This window comes from Rhineura floridana, chromosome 8 (assembly GCF_030035675.1).
Source record: "Rhineura floridana isolate rRhiFlo1 chromosome 8, rRhiFlo1.hap2, whole genome shotgun sequence".
NCBI classification, from domain to species: Eukaryota; Metazoa; Chordata; class Lepidosauria; order Squamata; family Rhineuridae; genus Rhineura; species Rhineura floridana.
This window is the reverse complement of record NC_084487.1, coordinates 108,048,228-108,067,579: the sequence shown is the minus strand read 5'-3', so window position 1 is coordinate 108,067,579 and position 19,352 is coordinate 108,048,228. Positions and strand designations below refer to the sequence as shown.

Sequence of the window (19,352 nt, the reverse complement as noted above, 5' to 3'; positions counted from 1 at the left end):
GATGTCAAAAACCGATCAATCTGGCAAATCTCTTTTAAACAGCAACAATTTAAGTCAAGTAAAAGAAAAATATAGAAAGAAGGGTGCTTGCCTGTTAGTGCGTTCTCTCTTAGAAGATAAGATGAACGTTCGCTTTAACAGATAGAGCTTGCTGTTGAAAATCCGTCCCACCTTCGTCGGCTGGACCTCGTCCCATAAATTAATGAGATCTGGTCGTCCCAACAAAAATAGGCTTTGAGGTTAATCTCTTCGTTTCTCCCTACCCGGGAGAAGTTTAATCAGTCAAAAAAAAAAGAAAAAACTGACTGATATATCTGAATAAGCTTCTTTTGAGGCAGGAGCCCGTCTCAAAAGCAGGCACAGGCTAAGTCACCCTTCCCGGAAGTCAGCATTCCATAGTTTTTCATGATCTACACAGTCAAAGGCTTTGCTGTAATCTATAAAGCACAGGCTGATTTTCTTCTGAAATTCCTTGCTCCATTCCATTATCCAACGCATGTTTGTGATATGATCTCTGGTGCCTCTTCCCTTTCTAAATCCAGCTTGGACGCCTGGCATTTCTTGCTCTATATATGGTAAGAGCCTTTGTTGTAGAATCCTGAGCATTACTTTACTTGCATGGGATATTAAGGCGATAGTTCGATAATTACTGCATTCTCTGAGATCCCCTTTCTTTGGAAGTGGGATATATATTGAACGCTTCCAGTCTGTGGGCCATTGTTTAGTTTTCCATATTTCTTGACAAATTTTTGTCAAAATTTGGAGAGATTCAGTCTCAGTAGCTTGTAGCAACTCTATTGGTATGCCATCTGTTCCTGGTGATTTGTTTCTTCCAAGTATTTTAAAGGCAGCTTTTACCTCACATTCTAAAATTCTGGTTCTTCATCATGTGGTTCCTCTGTGAATGAATCTGTCATCCTTGCATCTCTTTTATAGAGTTCTTCAGTGTATTGCTTCCATCTTCCTTTTATTTCATCTTGGTCAGTCAGTGTGTTCCCCTGTTGATTATTCAACATCCCTACTGTTCATTTAAATTTCCCTTTTATTTCTCTAATCTTTTGGAATAGGGCTCTTGTTCTCCCCTTTTTGTTGTCCTCTTCTATTGCTATACAATAACTGTTGTAATAGTTTTCTTTGTCCCTACGTACTAGTCACTGTATTGTTGCATTTAGGGTTCTGACCATGTTTCTATCTCCTTTTGCTTTTGATTTCCTTCTCTCTTTAACCATTTTAAGAGTTTCTTCAGTCATCCATTGAGGTCTTTCTCTCATTTTAACGAGAGGTATTGTCTTTTTGCATTCTTCCCTGATCATGTCTCTGACTTCACTCCATAGTTCTTCTGGTTCTCTGTCAACTAAGTTTAAAGCCTCAAATCTGTTCCTTATTTGATCTTCATATTCTTCTGGGGTGTTATTTAAATTGTATTTTGGCATTATGATTGCTTTGTTGTTTTTCTTTAAGCTTTACTCAGATTTTCGGTGCGACCAGTTCATTATCTGTACCGCAGTCTGCTCCTGGTCTTGTTTTTGCAGAAAGGATGGAACTTCTCCATCTTCTGTTGCCAATTATATAATCAATTTGATTCCTATACTGACCATCTGATGATGTCCACGTGTACAGTCATCTTTTCGGTTGCTCAAAAAATGTGTTTGCAAGAAACAAATTATTGGCTTCACAGAATTCAATATGTTTTTCTCCTGCTTCATTTCTGTCTCCTAAGCACCAGGGTTCAAATCCCCACAAAGCCATGAAGCTCACTGGGTGACCTTGGGCCAGTCACTGCCTCTTAGCCTCAGAGGGAGGCAATGGTAAACCCCCTCTGAATACTGCTTACCATGAAAACCCTATTCATAGGGTTGCCCATAAGTCAGAATCGACTTGAAGGCAGTCCCAAGTCCCATTTTCCCACAATTCCTAGTTCTTCTCTGTTCCCTACATTTGCATTCCAGTTCCCCATGATTATCATCATATCTTGTTTTAGTGTGTGATCAATTTCCTCCTGTACTTCTGTGTAAAATCTCTCCAATTCTTCTTCTTCTGTGTTTGCCATTGGAGCGTAGACTTGGATGATGGTTATGTTAATAGGTGTCCCATTTAATCTCATTGATATCACTCGCTCAAACCTTGCATGTAGCTCCTAATTACTTTTGCTAACCACTTCTCACTATGAAAGCAACCCCATTTCTTCTTGATTTCTCATTTCCTGCATAAAACATTTTGTAGTTGCATGATCGAAAATGTCCCATTCCCGTCCATTTTAATTCACTCATGCCAAGTATTGTAATGTTGATACGTTCCATTTCTTGCTTGACAATTTCTAACTTTCCCTGGTTCATGCTTTTCACATTCCATGTTCCTGTTGTGTGCGTCGTACAACTCCGGACTCTCCTTTTGCTTCTGTGCACATCAACCTCTGGGCATCCTTTCGGCTTTGACCCAGCTGCGTCATTAGTCACAGTGCTACTCATACATGTCCTTTGTTCAATGTCCATGCATTGGTCCCTTATAGTTTTGATTACTGTGCTTTATATGGGCCTGCCCTTAATTTGGGCTGGAAGTTGCAGTTACTATAGAGCGCTGCTGTACAGTTGCTCTCCAGGGCAACCTATTGACAACAAATGACATCTCGGTGGAAAGTGTTACACTGGTTGCCAATTTGCTATCCAGTGAGGTTCAAGGTTTAAGTATTGGTTTATAAAGCTCCATAGATTTTTAGACTAGTTTACCTGAGATTCCAAATAACATGCAGGTAGCTTACACTTAATATTAAAGAATACTATTTTCTTAGAAAGCTTAACTATTCAGGAAAGAGTGACCAAGTTATAGCACTAAATATTGTGTGGAACTCCATTTCAACACCACTTTCCCAGGAGCACTCACAGCAGTTTGCCATCTTTATTCCAGACCTGAACTCGGGGGTTAGTTGTGACATCCTTCTGTTTCAATTTCCTTGGCAGGCTTTTTTTTTTACAGTTATTGTGCACTCTCAGTGACATCTGATATGTGCCTCTTTGAGATTTAGGGACACTGGGTGAAATTTCCGCTGAGAGGCTTTGGAGGACACTCACTATATTTCCTTTATATTTTATATCTTTTAATTGTTGCAACTGGGACATTAGCAGTTCTTTTCTGTCAAAATGCACAAAACCCACACTAACCTGTGAAAAGTCCAGACTTTTGGCTGTGGGAGAAGGGCTCGATATGCTCTATGTCTGATACAGAAAGATCAAACTCAAGTAAAAGGGTTAACATCCAGTCCACCACAAACCTTTCATATCATCTCCTTCCTCACCATCCTGTAGGCCTCTATATCGATTAATTTTTTAATTCTTGTTCTCTAAGTCATCCAGTTTTAGCTTTAATTCTTCTTACATTTATTGGAATTTTTAAAGTTTTTTCTTGTCCATCAAACCTAGCTCCTTTGCCCTATTTGTAGAACCTGCTATATTGTCTATCTTAGCCCCCAGATCTCTTCTACTAAATTCAAGTGATTTCACTGCAGCATCCCATTTTGCCAACATGGAGGTTTGAAATCGTTCCACTTTATTAGTCAATAAGGAAGAGCCTCCTTCAAGCTTCCCCTGCGTTCAGGGTTATAGTTTGTGGTGGGGTAGGCATCACTTTAGGCTTCTGGATAGTATCATATAATTTGTTAGTAAAGGCTGTTTTTACTTTGAAATTGGCCTTCAAATCTCTTTATTTCCACTGGTGAGGAGGCTCCTGAATAACACATGAAGCGTCTTTTTAAAATAGGTGATTCCAGTTTGATACCACTGGGAAAATAGACTGAGCAGTTCAAAATGGGAGCTCAAGCTGTATGCAACCATCGTCAACTATACCAAGCCTTGTCTTCCATTCTTGTTTTTTTAAAAACTTTTCTCAGCCTGATTTGTTAGTATCTTCTCATTCCAAAAAGAGAAAGGGTAGCATGTCATGGCTACTGATTACCATAAACAACCAGAAAATTCCACAGCATTCTTGTAGCTTTTTACATCTTCATTTTAATGTGAGAGAGATTATGGCATATGTAAGAAAAAGACCTAGGAATCTTTGACTCACAAGAATTATTTTTAAAAAATTGTTTGGGAAGTCTTCATTTCAAGCGGTACTTACAACTCTTGTCAGAGCTGCATCTAAGAATTAAAATAGCATCTAAGAATTAAATTAGAATGAAAATATTCACTAATAGGCAAAAAAACCCTTGCAGTTTAAGAATGTACCTATAGCCAACAGATATTTCTATCAAATTTTAAAAAGCAGGGAAATTGGGTAGCTATAGTGAAGGCACCAGGGGAGCAGGAGACCTGACCTCCTCTCTGAGATATTGGACTGCCCTACAAATTTGTCAAAATGCAAACATAATTTGGGTTGATCATTCGCAGTCCAATCCACTTCCTGTGTAGCTTGGAAGAATTTGGTAACGTGCCTCTGAGCATATGGTGAGTGGTGTCAATACCTGCCATCTCCAAAGATGGAGAATTACATTTTTATATGTTTGTTGGTGTTCTTACTTTGGTTCATTCCTGTGTTACTATTGTTTCTACAGAGAATCTAATCTAGAAAATTTTATTTCTCTCATTATTCATCCTAAAAACTGTGTCAAATTTATTTTTATTAATTTCAAAGCATTTTTATTGGTCAGTGTCATATGATTGTGAAGACAGCCTTTTTTGTTTCAAATTGGAGGTTAAGTTCTATTTCTGTTTGGGGTGCATTAACAGTTGAATCTGAAACTGCAGTTTGATGTAAAATCAGACTGATTACAATATGTTGCTACTTCAGGAATGACTCTAGCTGTTGGAAAAAAACAAACTTAGCCTGCCTAAGATGCATGTTTTCAGCCTGCTATCTTTAAACCACTTCATTTACGCCAAGGTGTGCACGGTCAATTAAAAACATAGAGCACACCTAGAAATTTGGTACAATATATTTCACCTCACACTGTTTTATCTTGTGCAAACTGAGACAATCTTCATGTCCACTGGAGACTATTCTGCAGAATAGTCATTGCCATTATTCCATAATTATTTTTGGAGTTTTTTTAGTGTAAATTTTGCAAACTGTTGCTGTACTTCATATATTCACAGAAACAGAAGCAAAAGAAAATGATTTCCTATAGGAAACTTCACTAAAATGGCAAAGTAAATCAAACATATTTGAAGTGACTATCTGAACTATGTCAACTATCCTAAAAGTGTTGCTTTCTCCCTGCTAAACCAAGATCAGCACAGCACATGTCTTCTTTCTATCATTTGGGCTGATTGCAGGCGTTGCTACCACTCACCATATGCTCAGAGGCACATGTTACCAAATTCTTCCAATCTCCACAGGACGTGGATTGGACTGTGAAACACCAACCCAAATGGTGTTCACATTTTGACAAATGTGTAGGGCAGTCCAATATCTCAGAGAGGAGGTCAGGTCTCCTGCTCCTCTGGTGCCTTCACTATAGCTACCCAATTTCCCTGCTTTTTAAAGTTTGATAGAAATATCTGTTGGCTATAGGTACATTCTTAAACTGCAAGGTTTAAGAACATAAGAACATAAGAAGAGCCTGCTGGATCAGGCCAGTGGCCCATCTAGTCCAGCATCCTGTTCTCACAGTGGCCAACCAGGTGCCTGGGGGAAGCCCGCAAGCAGGACCCGAGTGCAAGAACACTCTCCCCAGGTTTTTTGCCTGTTAGTGAATTTCTCTGCTTTTTAATCTGGGAGGTAAGAAATGGGATCCTGTGCAAGTTTGCTGAGAATGGTTTGATCATTTGCATGCTTACTGAGTTCAGTGGGATTTACTGCCCTGGAATCATGCTTAGGAAAGGTGAAACTGACCAGAGGGGATGGGGAGGGGAGGAGGAGGGAGGGAAGGAAGGTTGGAGGGGAGGAGGGGGATGGGAGCAGGAAGGAGGGAGAGGGGAAGAGAAGGACAGGTCTGATAATTTGCATGCTTATTGAGTTCAATGGGATTTACTCCTATGTAATCATGGTTAAGATAGGTAAAACTGACCATGGGGGAGAAGCAGGGGGAGGGGAGAGGAGAGGGAAGGATAAAAGGAGGGAAGAGGGTAAAAGAAGGAGGGGAAGGGGGAAGGAGGGGATTGGAGGGGGAGGGGTAAAGGGCAGGGGAGGGCAGGCTTGATCATTTGCATGCTTATTGAGTTCAATGGTATTTATTCCCGTGCTATCATGCTTAAGATAGGTAAAACTGACCATGGGGAGGGGAGCAGGGGGAAGGAGGGGATTGGAGGGGGAGGGAAGGGCCAAGAGGGAGGGGATAGGAGGAAGGAGAAGGGAAGGTGGGTTTGATCAGTTGCATCCTTTTTGAGTTCAGTGGGATTTACTTCTGTGCACTCATGTTTGAAAATGGAAATGGACTGCCTGCAAGTTGATCCCGGCTTATGGCAACGCTATGAATAGGGTTTTCATGGTAAACAGTATTCATAGGTGGTTTACCATTGCCTTCCTCTGAGGCTGAGAGGCAGTGACTGGCCCAAGATCACCTAGTAAGCTTCATGGCTGTGTGGGTATTCGAACCCTGCTCTCCCAGGTCGTACTCCAACAATGACCCGGCAGGGAGGGGAGAAGGAGGGGAGGAGATTAAATGGGTGGGCACTGGGCAGAGGGGAAAACCCTTTCCTTTCCAAAAGGAAAACATTGTGAACAGTATTGTTGCTTTTCAGGGTTTCCCACAACTTTTTATTTTACAGCAGGCACATGTAGCCTCCCACCCAAATGTAAACCAAAGCTATCCCATGCCATATCCACACCAGACCTTTATGTCACTTTGGACAGTCATGGCTTCTCTCAAAGAATCCTGGGAAGTGTAGTTAGTGAAGGGTGCTGAGAGTTGCTAGGAGATGCCCTGTTCCCTTCACAGACCTTCAATCGGAGTGGCTGACTGTTAAACCATTGGGCCACTGGAGCTCTGTCAGGCGAATAGGAGTCTCCTCTCAGCACTCTTCACAAAGTACACTTCCCAGGATTCTCTGAGGGAAGCTATTAATGTCTCATGTGAAATCAAAGTCTGATGTGGGTGTGCCCGCCTGCTTAGGCAAGCCCAGCAGCTGGGAGTCTGGCTTTTAGAACACTGATAGTTGGTTCTTACTCAGCATGCCCAACACTATCATTCAGTTTAATGCAAAATTTCTTAAATGAATTAAAAATCAGCCAGGCATTTTTTTTTAACTTTTAAACTGCAGAAGATGAAGGTCAGAGTATGGGGCAAGGTCAGTAATAGGATTACAGGTCCCCTGTGAACATGGCTGATTTTTAATGAATTTCAACAGATTATGAGAACTCTCAGAGAAAAAAATCCAAAAGGGGTCTGGGGTTTTTTTCTCTCTCTTTACACTTTGAACTCTCGATTCTTTCTGACTGTTTTGTTTATCACCATGAAAATTGAGAGGGTTGTTAAGCAAGCGTTTCTGAATTCAGGACTATAAGTTTTGTAAGGTTTTGTTTTGAAATGACCTTATGAGAAGCATCAGAATGGCATAGGGGTATTTTCAATTTAACATTGCGAAATGTGAAAAATCCATGCTGGCTATAATATACAGCTGTTTTCGTGGCTGTATAATTACAATGCATAAGATTCTGTTGGGATATCAAATATAGTTATCACTGCACATGTACCTGTGTTGGATGTCATCCAGGAATGGTTTGGATAGTCTATGTGGTGGTGACTCAGGAAGTTCTACATTGTGCCTTCTCAGTGGGAAATTTATTCCTCTGTTAATATCCACATGAATTGGTTTTCGAATATTTTCTGTAATTAAAATACTCAAAAGGTTAGCAGCCCTTCCAGTGAATTAAAGGACATTCAGAGTTTTTGTAAAAGTACATGACCAAAAACATTTTAATCAGTGCTATATTTATTATTGGTGATATACCAATTATAGGTTACAAATATTTTTGGACTATATTTTCAGTTTCAGTTTTGGGTAGCAAGACATTTAATTAACTTGAGAATGTTATAATTCAGATAGTAAATATTGGGGCAACAGGAGAATTGAGAATTTAGCCCCATTTTTCTTATGGTAATACTTTTTAATAGTAAAAGTTGTCAATTAAGTTTGCAATTAAACTCACCAGAATAATCTCTCTTGGTAGATATCTGATTAACAACATACAGATTGAGGAGATCTAAGCTGACAGCTGAGCTTTTAATGGGAGAAACTCCCAACAGCTTCATCTTTGACTTAAGCTTTTCCTTCTCAAAAAAGTCCTGTTATATTGAGAAGGACACAAAATGTCAGTACTGTAACAAGGTGCATTTTCATGCTAGAGACACAGGTCATTAGTTATACATATACTCCATCCCATCTTAAAGCTTAGAATGGCTACAAAACATAATTCCTGGCCTGGAAAAAAACTTATTTAATTTCTTGTTTTAAACCATACAAACCGATTAACTATGAAAACTTTCTAGAAACTAAGTCTAATGATTATCATTTTAAAATAATGTTATAAGAGGTCATTCATATAAAGATATAAAGAGATTGTCTTGCTTTGCAATAGAAGAAACTGTTATATTTGCTACCACTTCCCCACCCCCCAGGCCCCAGCAGAACAATGTAGGGCAATGCATTTTGGGAGATCTAAGATGGTGAAAGTCATCTGTGGAATAGAGAGAAGCACATAACACAGAGAGAAAGCAACAGCGCACACACTAGCAATGGGCTCTGTTTCTGCAGTAATCAGAGTTGTCATCGGATTAATTATTATTTCTCTATCTTTGCAGAGAGAATGTTGAAGTAGCAACTCTCCATGCCTGCTGCTTCTTATTTGCCTATTCTTTTTTTTTAATTTCCTTTGAAATCATCAATAGTGTGAGTGATACTTTTATCGATCTTTCCATGTGAACTCTTCAAATGTGTATTCCCTTTCACTGATGTCAATGAGGTATTGACTGTAACTGACAGACAGAAAGCAGCAGGGGGGAGGACACTGACTTGATTATCTGCCTTAATCTGTCTGCAGTGCACTTGAAATGGAATGTAAACAGGCAATCATTACATAGTTCAGAATAAAGATCAATCCCAGTGGAGATTTATGAATAAATAGTGATTATAATATCGATAATTCTCTGCAAAGCAAAAAAAATATCGGAGATGGGGAAAATGAAAAGATATTGGAGAAAAAAGAAATCAAATAATTAATGACCACCAGGGGGCCACACTTAAAAATAAAACATAAAAAGGAGAGGATTCCATCCCTAGCATACACAAAAGAGAAACAAGGAGACAGAGACACACTTAGAGAATCAAGGAAACAAGGAGAGAGCAGTGGTGCTCCCAGGCTAAATATTCTTTAACAGTAAAAGAGAATTCACCAGTTCTTACTTTTTAAAGAGAGAGATACTAAAGCTCTGTCTGGAAGTCAAACCATCTGAATCTGAAGCGCTTCCATCATCATCATCATCACACATACACACACACACACATGCATGTGGGGCATACCCTCAATCTGGTCTTTACCACTAAATAGATTGAGAATATCTGCTGAATGAGGGACTCGTTGTGAGTCTATTCTCATACACAGGCCATTCCCTGGTAAGGTTTGGGCTGAATGTAGCTGCTCTCTGATGTTGAGATCAGCAAACAGGACCCTTTTGGTAGTCACCCTCAGAACCGTGGGGTGTGCGGCCCAGGACAGGGCATTCTCTCTGGCAGTCGCTAAGTTGTGGAAATCCCTCCCCACAGAGGTGCATCTGGCAATTTCACTGAACAGTTTTCAGTGAATGCTGAAGACGCACCCCTTTACCCTGCCCTTTTACACCTGAGATGTATATTTTTTGTGATGTGAGGTTGTTTTTAACTGTTTTAATATAAAACTGTTGTAACCTGTCCTGGGACCTTTGCGTGAAGGCCAATTAATGCATGTTTAATAATAATAATAATAATAATAATAATAATGCATTTTTTAAAATCAGGCCGGAAGCAGACAATAGAAAGAAAGTGGCATAGTGATGCCAAAGTTGCCTGTGGTGTACAGACTCATTTTGTATGTCCTTGTGTTGTCTGTGGCAATACAGGTTTTAGAAGCCCTACAAAAATCACCAAAACCCTGTAAATAGAAAAAATGGAATGTGTGGCCATTGGCAATGACTCCATGATATCACCTCTACCTCTCTGTAAAACTATAATGTGTTTCCAGCCATGAATAATGCAAATGCTCTGCACATGTTCTTTAGTAATCTCTCATCTACTGCTGCTGCTGTTAGTAACTTCTGGTTCTGGCAAGCCCTAGTTCATATCTATTCCTTCTAATTCATATCTTTTTTTTAACATAAATTTTTATTCAGATTTCTAAAACAAAACAAAACAAAAAGAAAAAGAACAAATTAATAACTAATACAATAAAAATATTGACTTCCGATTTGTCTTAAATCAGCTATAGGTCTATAGTATATAACAAACCTGTCCCTTAATATATTACAAAATCACTTTCCTCCAGTGGTTATCTTGGTTAATCATTAAATCTCATTAACATCATATCATATTATTCTTTCCACAAAAAGTCAAAGAGAGGTTTTCAGTTCTTGAGAAATATTTCTATCGATTTTTCTCCAAATAGACATGTCAATTAATCCATCTATTCAAGTCTAATAAATCCAGTAGTTTCAACAGCTATTCTTCCATTATCAGTGTTAGTTCCATCTTCCATCGTCCATCCTTGCACACATAATTCTGCTGTCATAGTCATATAGTAAGAGTCTAATAGGAATTTCCTTCATCACAAATATTTTCTTGCCATCAATTCTGACTGTGTTACTGAAATATTGTTGTAAAGTCATATCTCTGTTCTTCTTTTTTACGGGGTGCACTAGAACATCTCTTGAGAGTTTTTCCATTGTCACATATCTGGAATTAATTCTATAAACTTTCTCTATCTCAGGTTCCATCAGATCATTCCAGTCCAGAAATTTTTTTGAAACATTGATAAATTTATCTCTGATATCTTCACCAATTCCTTCAGAGACAGCGCTGAATTCCAAGCAATAATCTTTGTCACTAGGATCCATCACAGCTATAAAGTCCAAATCTTTTTCAAATTCCACATTTGATATATGTATTCCAATCTCCAGGACTTGCACCTTCCCTTTAATTTTTCTTTCATTTCCTGTTGCTTGTCCAGTTATATCTTCTTTTCTCATAGAATCCTTTATTTCTTTCAGCTCCTGTTTCATTTTGCCAAATTCAATTTTCATCTCTTGCCTGCTCTGTCTCAATTCTTGTTTAGTTATCTTAATCTCATCCATTATTTTCTGAAACATGTTTAAAGAGAGAACCCCTTCCTGTACATCCAGGGTCTCGGCTGCTTTCTTGATTGTCATTCTTAAGACCAACCCCCCCCTTCAATTTCCAATATAGCCACTATTCTCAAGCAAAGAGCAATTTATTTCTTTTTCCAGCAACAAAGGAGTTAATATTCCAAGCCTGTTGACATCATCTTCTAGACAGACTGCCTTATCTCTTATGTTACCAAGAGTGCAAAACAAACTTAGTTCCCAGCATCAAAATAGTTAGTGGCATAAAGAATAAGCAGATTCGTCAAAATAAAGTAGACCAGAAAAAATAGTCCCAAACAAATAGTACTCAAATGTTCATATTAATCAGATATTTCTCTTCAAGTTAGATGCCCCTCATCCGTTTATATCTTTATAATGCTCAATTCCATGCCAGCTTTTTGCAATAAAAACAAAGATAAGCTATTTCGATTTTCTTCTTCCTTAATTCCGTGTATAAAAGAGAAAGGTATAACTCACCCAGGGATTCTTTGTTGCTGATTCTATAACAAATCTCTTTTACTGTAACAATGATAAGAGTGATAGTAGATAGTAGTAGACAGAAGGATGTTTGCCTGTTAAAATCCGTTTTTCTTTAAAGGAAAAAGAACGTCTCGCTTAGTCAGTTTGAGCTTGCTTGAATTCCGTGACTCTGTCAGACGCTGCTGGCTACACCTTCGTTCATAGGCAATCCTAATGAATTCCAGTCCCCAACAGACACAACGAAGCTTCTGTGGGTGATCTCTTCGTTTCTCCCTTGCCTGGGAGAAAGTTTTTACCAGTCAAAAAATTCTTCTGACTGGTTTTAAAACTGAAAAAGCTTCCTCTGAGACGGGAGCTCGTCTCAGAGGCAGTCACAGGCGGAGCAATCCTCCTGGGAAGTCCCTTATAATTCATATCTAAGTGTAATTCATATATAAGTAATGTAATCTCTAAACTACTTACCTTCTGCTTTCTTCTCTCCTTGGTAAGCATGATTCTTTTACTTGAAAGATTTAAAAGAAATATGAATTTGTTATTAGAATTGTAATATACTTATAGAAATAATAAATTATTATAGTGTAATAATAAATCTTAGGAAACATTTAGATGCTACATATTAACTACTCTTCTGCTGTTTGCCAGGTCATTAATTAATGTAAAACATTACAGATCAATTGAATGCTTAGATTCTAAAATATGTTGTTGCACACATCCGAGTCTCTGAGCAGTGCAAGACTTCCAGGGATTCTAGTGCTTACCCAGGGTTTGGCTTCCTTGAAATGAAGGTGACTGGAGACTGTGGTGTCTTCATGATATATAGTTTATTTACACATATATATAACCTGAGCATAAGAGATTCTCAGCATTAACACTTCAACAGATCTTGCTTCCCCATTAGACTTCTATGGGAGGACTCTCAAAACCATAGCTTTGGATTCAGCAGAGAGAACAAGGCAAGCTTCTCTATGTCTTTCCAGCTCCCAGCTCCAAGCCAGACTCAAACACAAAATCCACCTCCAGCTCCAACCAGGTGTGGGGCAAGGGCTACCCTCATTCCTATGGCAACACAGCTGATCTCCACCAAGTCTTCAGACATGTAATCAGGTCAGTCAACTTAACAAAGAAACTGGCTTAAGCAGTTCAACAGCCTCTCTACTGCAGAATTACAGGCTTGGAGGATATCCACAGACATGATCCAAACCAACCCCCCAATCCTATAACAATATTTTAATCCAAAGTATCAAACCTTTTGAACAGCTGGAGCAAAATAAACAAATACTATATTTTAATCAATGTTTAATTCAGTCTTTATACATATATTCATATGTACCTGTACCTGCAAGCTCTTGTCAAAAAGAGCATAGCAACATTATTTATTTGTTTGTTTGTTTATCTATTATTATTATCTAAAATTTATTCGACGCCTATCTGACAGGACAACCTGTCACTCTAGGCGACATACAAAGGAATAGAACAAAACAACATATCAAAATATAAATCAACAGGTACATAATAAAAATACTAATCACAGTAAAAACCCCAATATCAGACCACCCCCTTAGCCACCTAACTATAGCACATTTCATTCATCTGACTGTACAAAGAGCCATGTCTTCAGCTGCCTCCGAAAACACAGAAGTGAAGGGGCTAGGCGAGTATCAACCGGTAAAGTGTTCCACAGCGTGGGAGCCACAATTGAGAAGGCTTTAGACCTAGTACCACTTAATCTGGCCGCTCTGATAGATGGAACCACAAAAAGTTTAGCGGCTGAGGATCTTGTCCGTCCATCTGCTCCAAGAAGAGAGAGTTTGTTCTTCAGATAGATCAGACCAGCATCAAAAAAGGACTTATAAGTTAAAGCTAGTATTTTAAACTTCACCCGTAGCACTATCGGGAGCCAATGAAGTTCCCGAAGGATTGGGGTGATGTGTTCTCTCCTATGGCAGCCCTTAATGAGTCGAGCCGCCGCATTCTGGACGAGTTGAAGCTTACGCAAAGTTCCCAAAGGGAGACCAGCATATAGAGCATTACAATAGTCCAGACGGGAAAGAACCAAGGCACTAACTACAGTTGGTAAAAGATGCTTTGGGAGATAGGGGCAGATTTTGCGAATGAGGGACAGGTGGTAGAGTGCAGTCTGACAAACTGCCGCTATCTGAGCCTCCATCGTCAGTTGGGAGTCCAAGATGACACCCAGACTTCGGACTTGGTCACTCAAGGGAACAGAAACTTGGTTGAAAGTCACTTGAGTTATTCCTAGTTTGGACCGATCACCTACCAAGAGGATCTCAGTTTTATCAGAGTTTAGCCGCAGTTTGTTCTTAAACATCCATTCCCCTATTAGTTCCAGCCCTTTAGTCAGTTGTGTTGCAGCAGCCTGTGGGGAAGATTTAAAGGCCAAGTAGATTTGGGTATCGTCTGCATACTGATGAAATTGCAGACCCGTACTATGAATAAAGTCACCCAATGGTTTGATGTAAATGTTAAAGAGCATTGGGGCAAGAATCGAGCCTTGTGGCACACCACAATCTAACGGCCACGGTTCCGAGATCTCATCCCCCAATGCTACTCTTTGGGTTCTCCCGCTGAGATAAGAGCGGAACCAACACAGAACATCTCCTTGAATGCCCATGGTCATTAAACGATCTAAAAGAATGTTGTGATCAACCGTGTCAAAGGCTGCTGACAGATCGAGAAGAGCGAGGAAGGTATATTCTCCTCTATCTAAGGCTCTTCTCAGATCATCGACCAGTGCGACCAGGGCCGATTCGACCCCATGTTTTGGTCTAAACCCTGACTGAAGGATGTCTAAGTATCTACCTTCATCCAGATGTGATTGTAATTGAATAGCCACCGCACGCTCAGTCGCCTTCCCCAGAAAAGGAAGATTTGAGATCAGTCGGTAGTTATTCAAGACCAGAGGGTCCAGGGCCGTTTTTTTTAAGATAGGAATTACCACAGCATCTTTAAGTACAGCTGGCAGCAAACCCTCTTCCAAGGAAGCATTAACTATATCCTTAATCCTGTCCCCCAGTTCAAGCTTGGCATCCATCACCAGCCAAGATGGACAAGGATCTAATAGGCAGGAAGAAGGGTTAAGAGAACCAAGAACACTGTGGATATCTGCAAGAGATAGAAGTTGAAAATGGTCCCAAATAACGGCCGCATCCGGATGTAACAGTGGATCAGGATCCGCAGCCGATGGTATACAAATGGGAATGGAGTCTTTTATCTTGCTGACCTTGTCCGCAAAATGCTTCGCCAGGTCATTACAACTGGCCTTTATCGATGTCACTGGACCAGTGCCTACGGGTCCCGCTAAGCTTTGAACCACTTGAAACAGTTTTCTGGAGCAGTCTTTAGCCGCCATAATTGAGTCCGTAAAAAAGGCCCTTTTAGCAGCTCTTAGCTCCTTACGATAGATCAGCAAAGCATCCTTCAGTTGTAAGCGCAATAAGGGGTCGTGCGACTTCCACCAAGAACGTTCCAGTTGCCTTACCGACTGGCGAAGACTCCGCAGAGGTGCAGTAAACCAAGGAGAAGACCGGATACGATTTAGTGGAAGCGGGCGTCTAGGAGCTAAGCGATCCAAAGCTTTCATAATCTCTACGTTCCAGCCATCCACAAGTGACACCACGGAGGAGTCGGCACTGCCGATCAGTGAGTCCCCAAGCTCACGAATAAGCCCCTCTGAAGTCATCAATCGCCTGGGGCGAGAAAGCCGCAATGACCCTTTAGTTACATGAGGGGGCAGATGAACTCCAATGTCCACCTTTAGAAGATAGTGGTCCGTCCAAGAGATCGGTGTCAGCTGTACCTTCTCCATTGACGTCTTGAAACCCTCTACTTTAGACACAAAAATCAAGTCCAAAACATGTCCAGCTACATGAGTAGGCCCCGTCTGGATAGACAAAAGCTCCCAGTCCGCCATCGTGGTCAGAAAATCCCTTTCCACACCTGGAGAGGGAGCCTCAGCATGCACATTAAAATCACCAAAAACTATAAGATTTGGGGAATATGAGCGGGCTTCCAAAACTGCTTCTAATACTTCTGTTAAAGATTCCAGAGCTATGTTGATTTATATCCTGCCCTTCCTCCCAGCAAGAGCTCATGGCAACAATAGTGACTAGGTACCTTACAGACTTAATGAGGCTGCCAAAGTAAATCTTAGATGAGCCAATAAGAAAAGGTTTTAGAAATTATGAAGCCAATCAAGTGTATTCAAGTGTGTTGACCTACATTAGGGAGACCCTGGTTCAAACTGACATTCAGTCATGACATTTATGGAGTTTACGTATTGAGTACATATTGAGAGCCATATTAGAGGAGACCAGGGAAGTCACGTTTATTGTTTTTGTGTTTTTCCAGTTCACGTATAAAATGAGATGGGGGTCTAATTTTACAACAAAGCGTGCACGGATTTTTGGTGTTAAGGCCTGCTCCCTTCCCCCATCTCACTGCCTCAACAGTTCCATCACTGAGGCCTTTTTAAAAATTCCAGTTTAGCTCTGATCCTGGAGCTAAAACGGGTGAAATGTTTTAAGGATTAGAGCACAAGGAGTGAGGAGAGTAGGGCAGAATTAAGTTCCTTTTGCACACCTTTTGTTGTAAGAACAAGAACCAATTATTTTGTGTGAACAGGGCAGACACATAAACAATTAACATGGCTACCATTGTCACACCTAGTTTTGCCTGTACTGTACCTGTCTGGGCAGTACCACTTCAGACTGCAAGCAGAACATAAGAACCTGCTGGATCAGGCCAATGGCCCATTTAGTCCAAAATCCTGTTCTCACAGTAGCTAACCAGTTGCCTATGGGAAACCTGAATGCAGAACATGAGCGCAACAGCAATCTCCTCACTTGTGATTCAGACATTCAGAGACATACTGCCTCCGACAATGGAGGTAAAACATAGCCGCCGTGGTTAGTAGCCATTGATATCCTCCATGAATTTGTCTAGTCTTGAGGGCTCATTTGGCTAAATAGTCCTCATAAAAACAATTCCTCACATGAAAATTCAGTGTAACAAAGGGTTTGGCCAGGAACCCTTCTTTTTGATATCTAGTCTTATATGTGAAATGATTTTTTGTTTGGAGAAACATTCAAATATGACATAGGAAACCATGTTTATTTTTCTAGTGTTTCTTTGATTCATGCATAAAGAGGGATGGGGGTATAATTTTACAACAAAAATGTGCATTGATTAAAGGAGTTAAACACTATCCCTTCTATCTTATATGTGGAGAACTGCCACATGTTCTAAGTATAGTCAAAATGGGATGATTACACATTCCCAGAAAACAGACACCTCAGCATGTAGCAAATACTTATACCACACTTCAAAAAGATGGGTCTCTCTTCATCTTCAGTCATGTGAGCCTCAACCTGAAGTGGTACAGACCTGGCACAGCTATATCACCTAGGCCTTAGTGTGGTTTGATGAACAATGCATTGGGCTTAGGTCTGGGAATCTTGCATCACAGAATGAATTTGTCATTGTAGGCAAGTCAACTTCTCTCATCCTCACATCCCAAGTGATGATTTGGGAACAGTACAGTCCTACACTTTCTTGTAATGACAAACATTCATTGCAAAACACTTTAAAAATCAAGTGCTATAATGAACAAGTACTGTAGTCCTTTTACACTAGACCTGCACTGATCAGTTCCAATATGGCTGCCATTTCTCCTTTCCCACCCCTGCCCCATTCCCAATAGTTGAATAACAGGCAAAAATCCAGAGGGGGCAGGTTATTCACCTGCCCTGCACCACTGCATTGCTATGCTAAGAAAAGCTGCACTTTTTATCTATCATGGTACTTTCACTGCTATGGGGGCCCTAGAGCCCCCCCAGTATAAAAATTAAGTAATTTAAAGAAACCGAGCCAGAAAAAATATGTAAACCTACATTTTAAAGTAACTAACATATGCCTAAGTGCCTTATAGCAAATCAATTGTTTCACAAAATGGTTGCACTGCTTCACTGAGGTAAGCGGCCTTCATTTCTACTACAAGCCACGGCTTAGCAATGATGAGGCGGCCCTTTTAGCTTCACTCACCGAGAGCCACCAACCCAGTTCATTGTCTCTCACCAGAAAAAATACACTGATAGAGCAGCCTACTGATAAGAAACCATCCTTGTAGCTGGGTGTTGCAGGAGGGTAAGGGATTCACAGCCCACATAAAACCTTCTCCTTCCAAAACAGGCAAGGGCCACTGAGAGAAAATACCACTGTAGTGAGTCCTCTGACAGCAGCAGGGGTTGATGCAGTATCGAAGCAGGACTTCTCTGTGTCTGTCTCCCTCCCTGACTACCAAGGCCTCACCAGAGTTCTCAGTAATAATCAGGTAGGAGGCAGTCTCTCAGCAGTTAAATACACTAAGTAGCCCAAATCAGAAAGAAAAAAGTGGGAGGAAGGTGTCATTAAATTGGAATGAAGATCTCATAGCTTAAGTGCTCTCCACTTGTGTTTAATATTCACACAGGTCTTTTCCTTTCTTCTCTACACATGCATACATGTCCATACATATTTGGGGGGCTTGTACTGTGTGTAAAAAATAGCATCTCCACCAGTTTTCATCCTAGCGTTTGGAGGAAACGGGCAGATTAACATCCCCCCCCCATATCATATCTGTGAGGAAATTTAGTCATCTGGTTACCCTAACTAGGTCCTTTGAGCTGTGATCCTCTGTTTTCTTAGGGCTGCCAAGAGCTATAATGCTGTCTTGTTCTCAAGGACCTAAGGTCATAGAGCTTTTTTTAATTTTAAAAAAAACCCCTTTATATTCATTTAAGTCACAACTACATTGAAGTTGGCAGGTTGAAAATCAGCTTGTCCAGAGAAAAGACATTTCATAACTTTAGGGTTGTGTGCTCCACATTTGGATTAGTTACCTTTTAACAACCTTAAATCATTATGTCATGTTCACAGTAGGAATGTGGATCTGCTCTTACCACTCTTGAGTATGAAATGGAAGGGTGTTTATTCCTGATCAAAGCAAACTCCAAACAAAGGTGTGGTCTTGTGTATATAGTGTGGAATATTTGGTTTGGGCATCACTGCTTCCCCCACTCCCATCACTCCTATAATTAGCTGTATTGCTTTTACTGTGATATAGATCTCAAGTGTCTTTCCTCAGCAACAGTGCTCCTCTTGCAATTCTCCTTGCCCTTGGGTCCTCATTTAAAACTCTATCTGCAGATGCGCTCAAAGCCTTTATTAAACACTGTAAAAGCAGCAAGGGTCTCTCTCTCTCTCTTTCTCTCTCTCTCTGGGTGCCACTTGCACCATGTTTGCTTTTTAAAGGTTGACCAGAATAGGGATAGAAACACATTTTTAGGGGATATATAGGAAATGGAATGGACATGGAAATACACATTTAGACCTACTAAAACCTTAATGTCTGTTCAGACAGGTCCTCTCAGTGAGGAAAATCAGTAATTACTAAATCTGGTACTGGAACTACCCCAGATTCTGTCATCATAGAGCTACAGTAATACATGGAGTTGGAATGTTTGAAGTGGTTTTCTAAACAGTTCATTTACACTGTAAGCCTTACAGCCTGATTACACATGCATGTGTACTT

The 19,352-nt window shown here is 40.2% G+C and overlaps 2 protein-coding genes across 3 annotated transcripts in view; one reads left to right on the top strand and one right to left on the bottom strand.

The window, feature by feature from the left end:
* Positions 1–17,847, bottom strand: part of REDIC1 (regulator of DNA class I crossover intermediates 1) — a 52,188-nt gene extending 34,341 nt beyond the window's left edge. The window contains exons 1-4 of the mRNA XM_061582764.1: positions 17,825–17,847; positions 12,227–12,266; positions 8,083–8,218; positions 7,627–7,759 (exon numbers count right to left, since the gene is read on the bottom strand). Coding sequence (XP_061438748.1) covers positions 7,627–7,759; positions 8,083–8,218; positions 12,227–12,266; positions 17,825–17,847 — 332 coding nt within the window. The remainder of the gene's footprint in view (positions 1–7,626; positions 7,760–8,082; positions 8,219–12,226; positions 12,267–17,824) is intronic.
* The window catches only part of ABCD2 (ATP binding cassette subfamily D member 2), a 112,659-nt gene that overhangs the window by 29,405 nt on the left and 63,902 nt on the right, over positions 1–19,352 (top strand). The gene's annotated exons all lie outside the window — the stretch shown is intronic.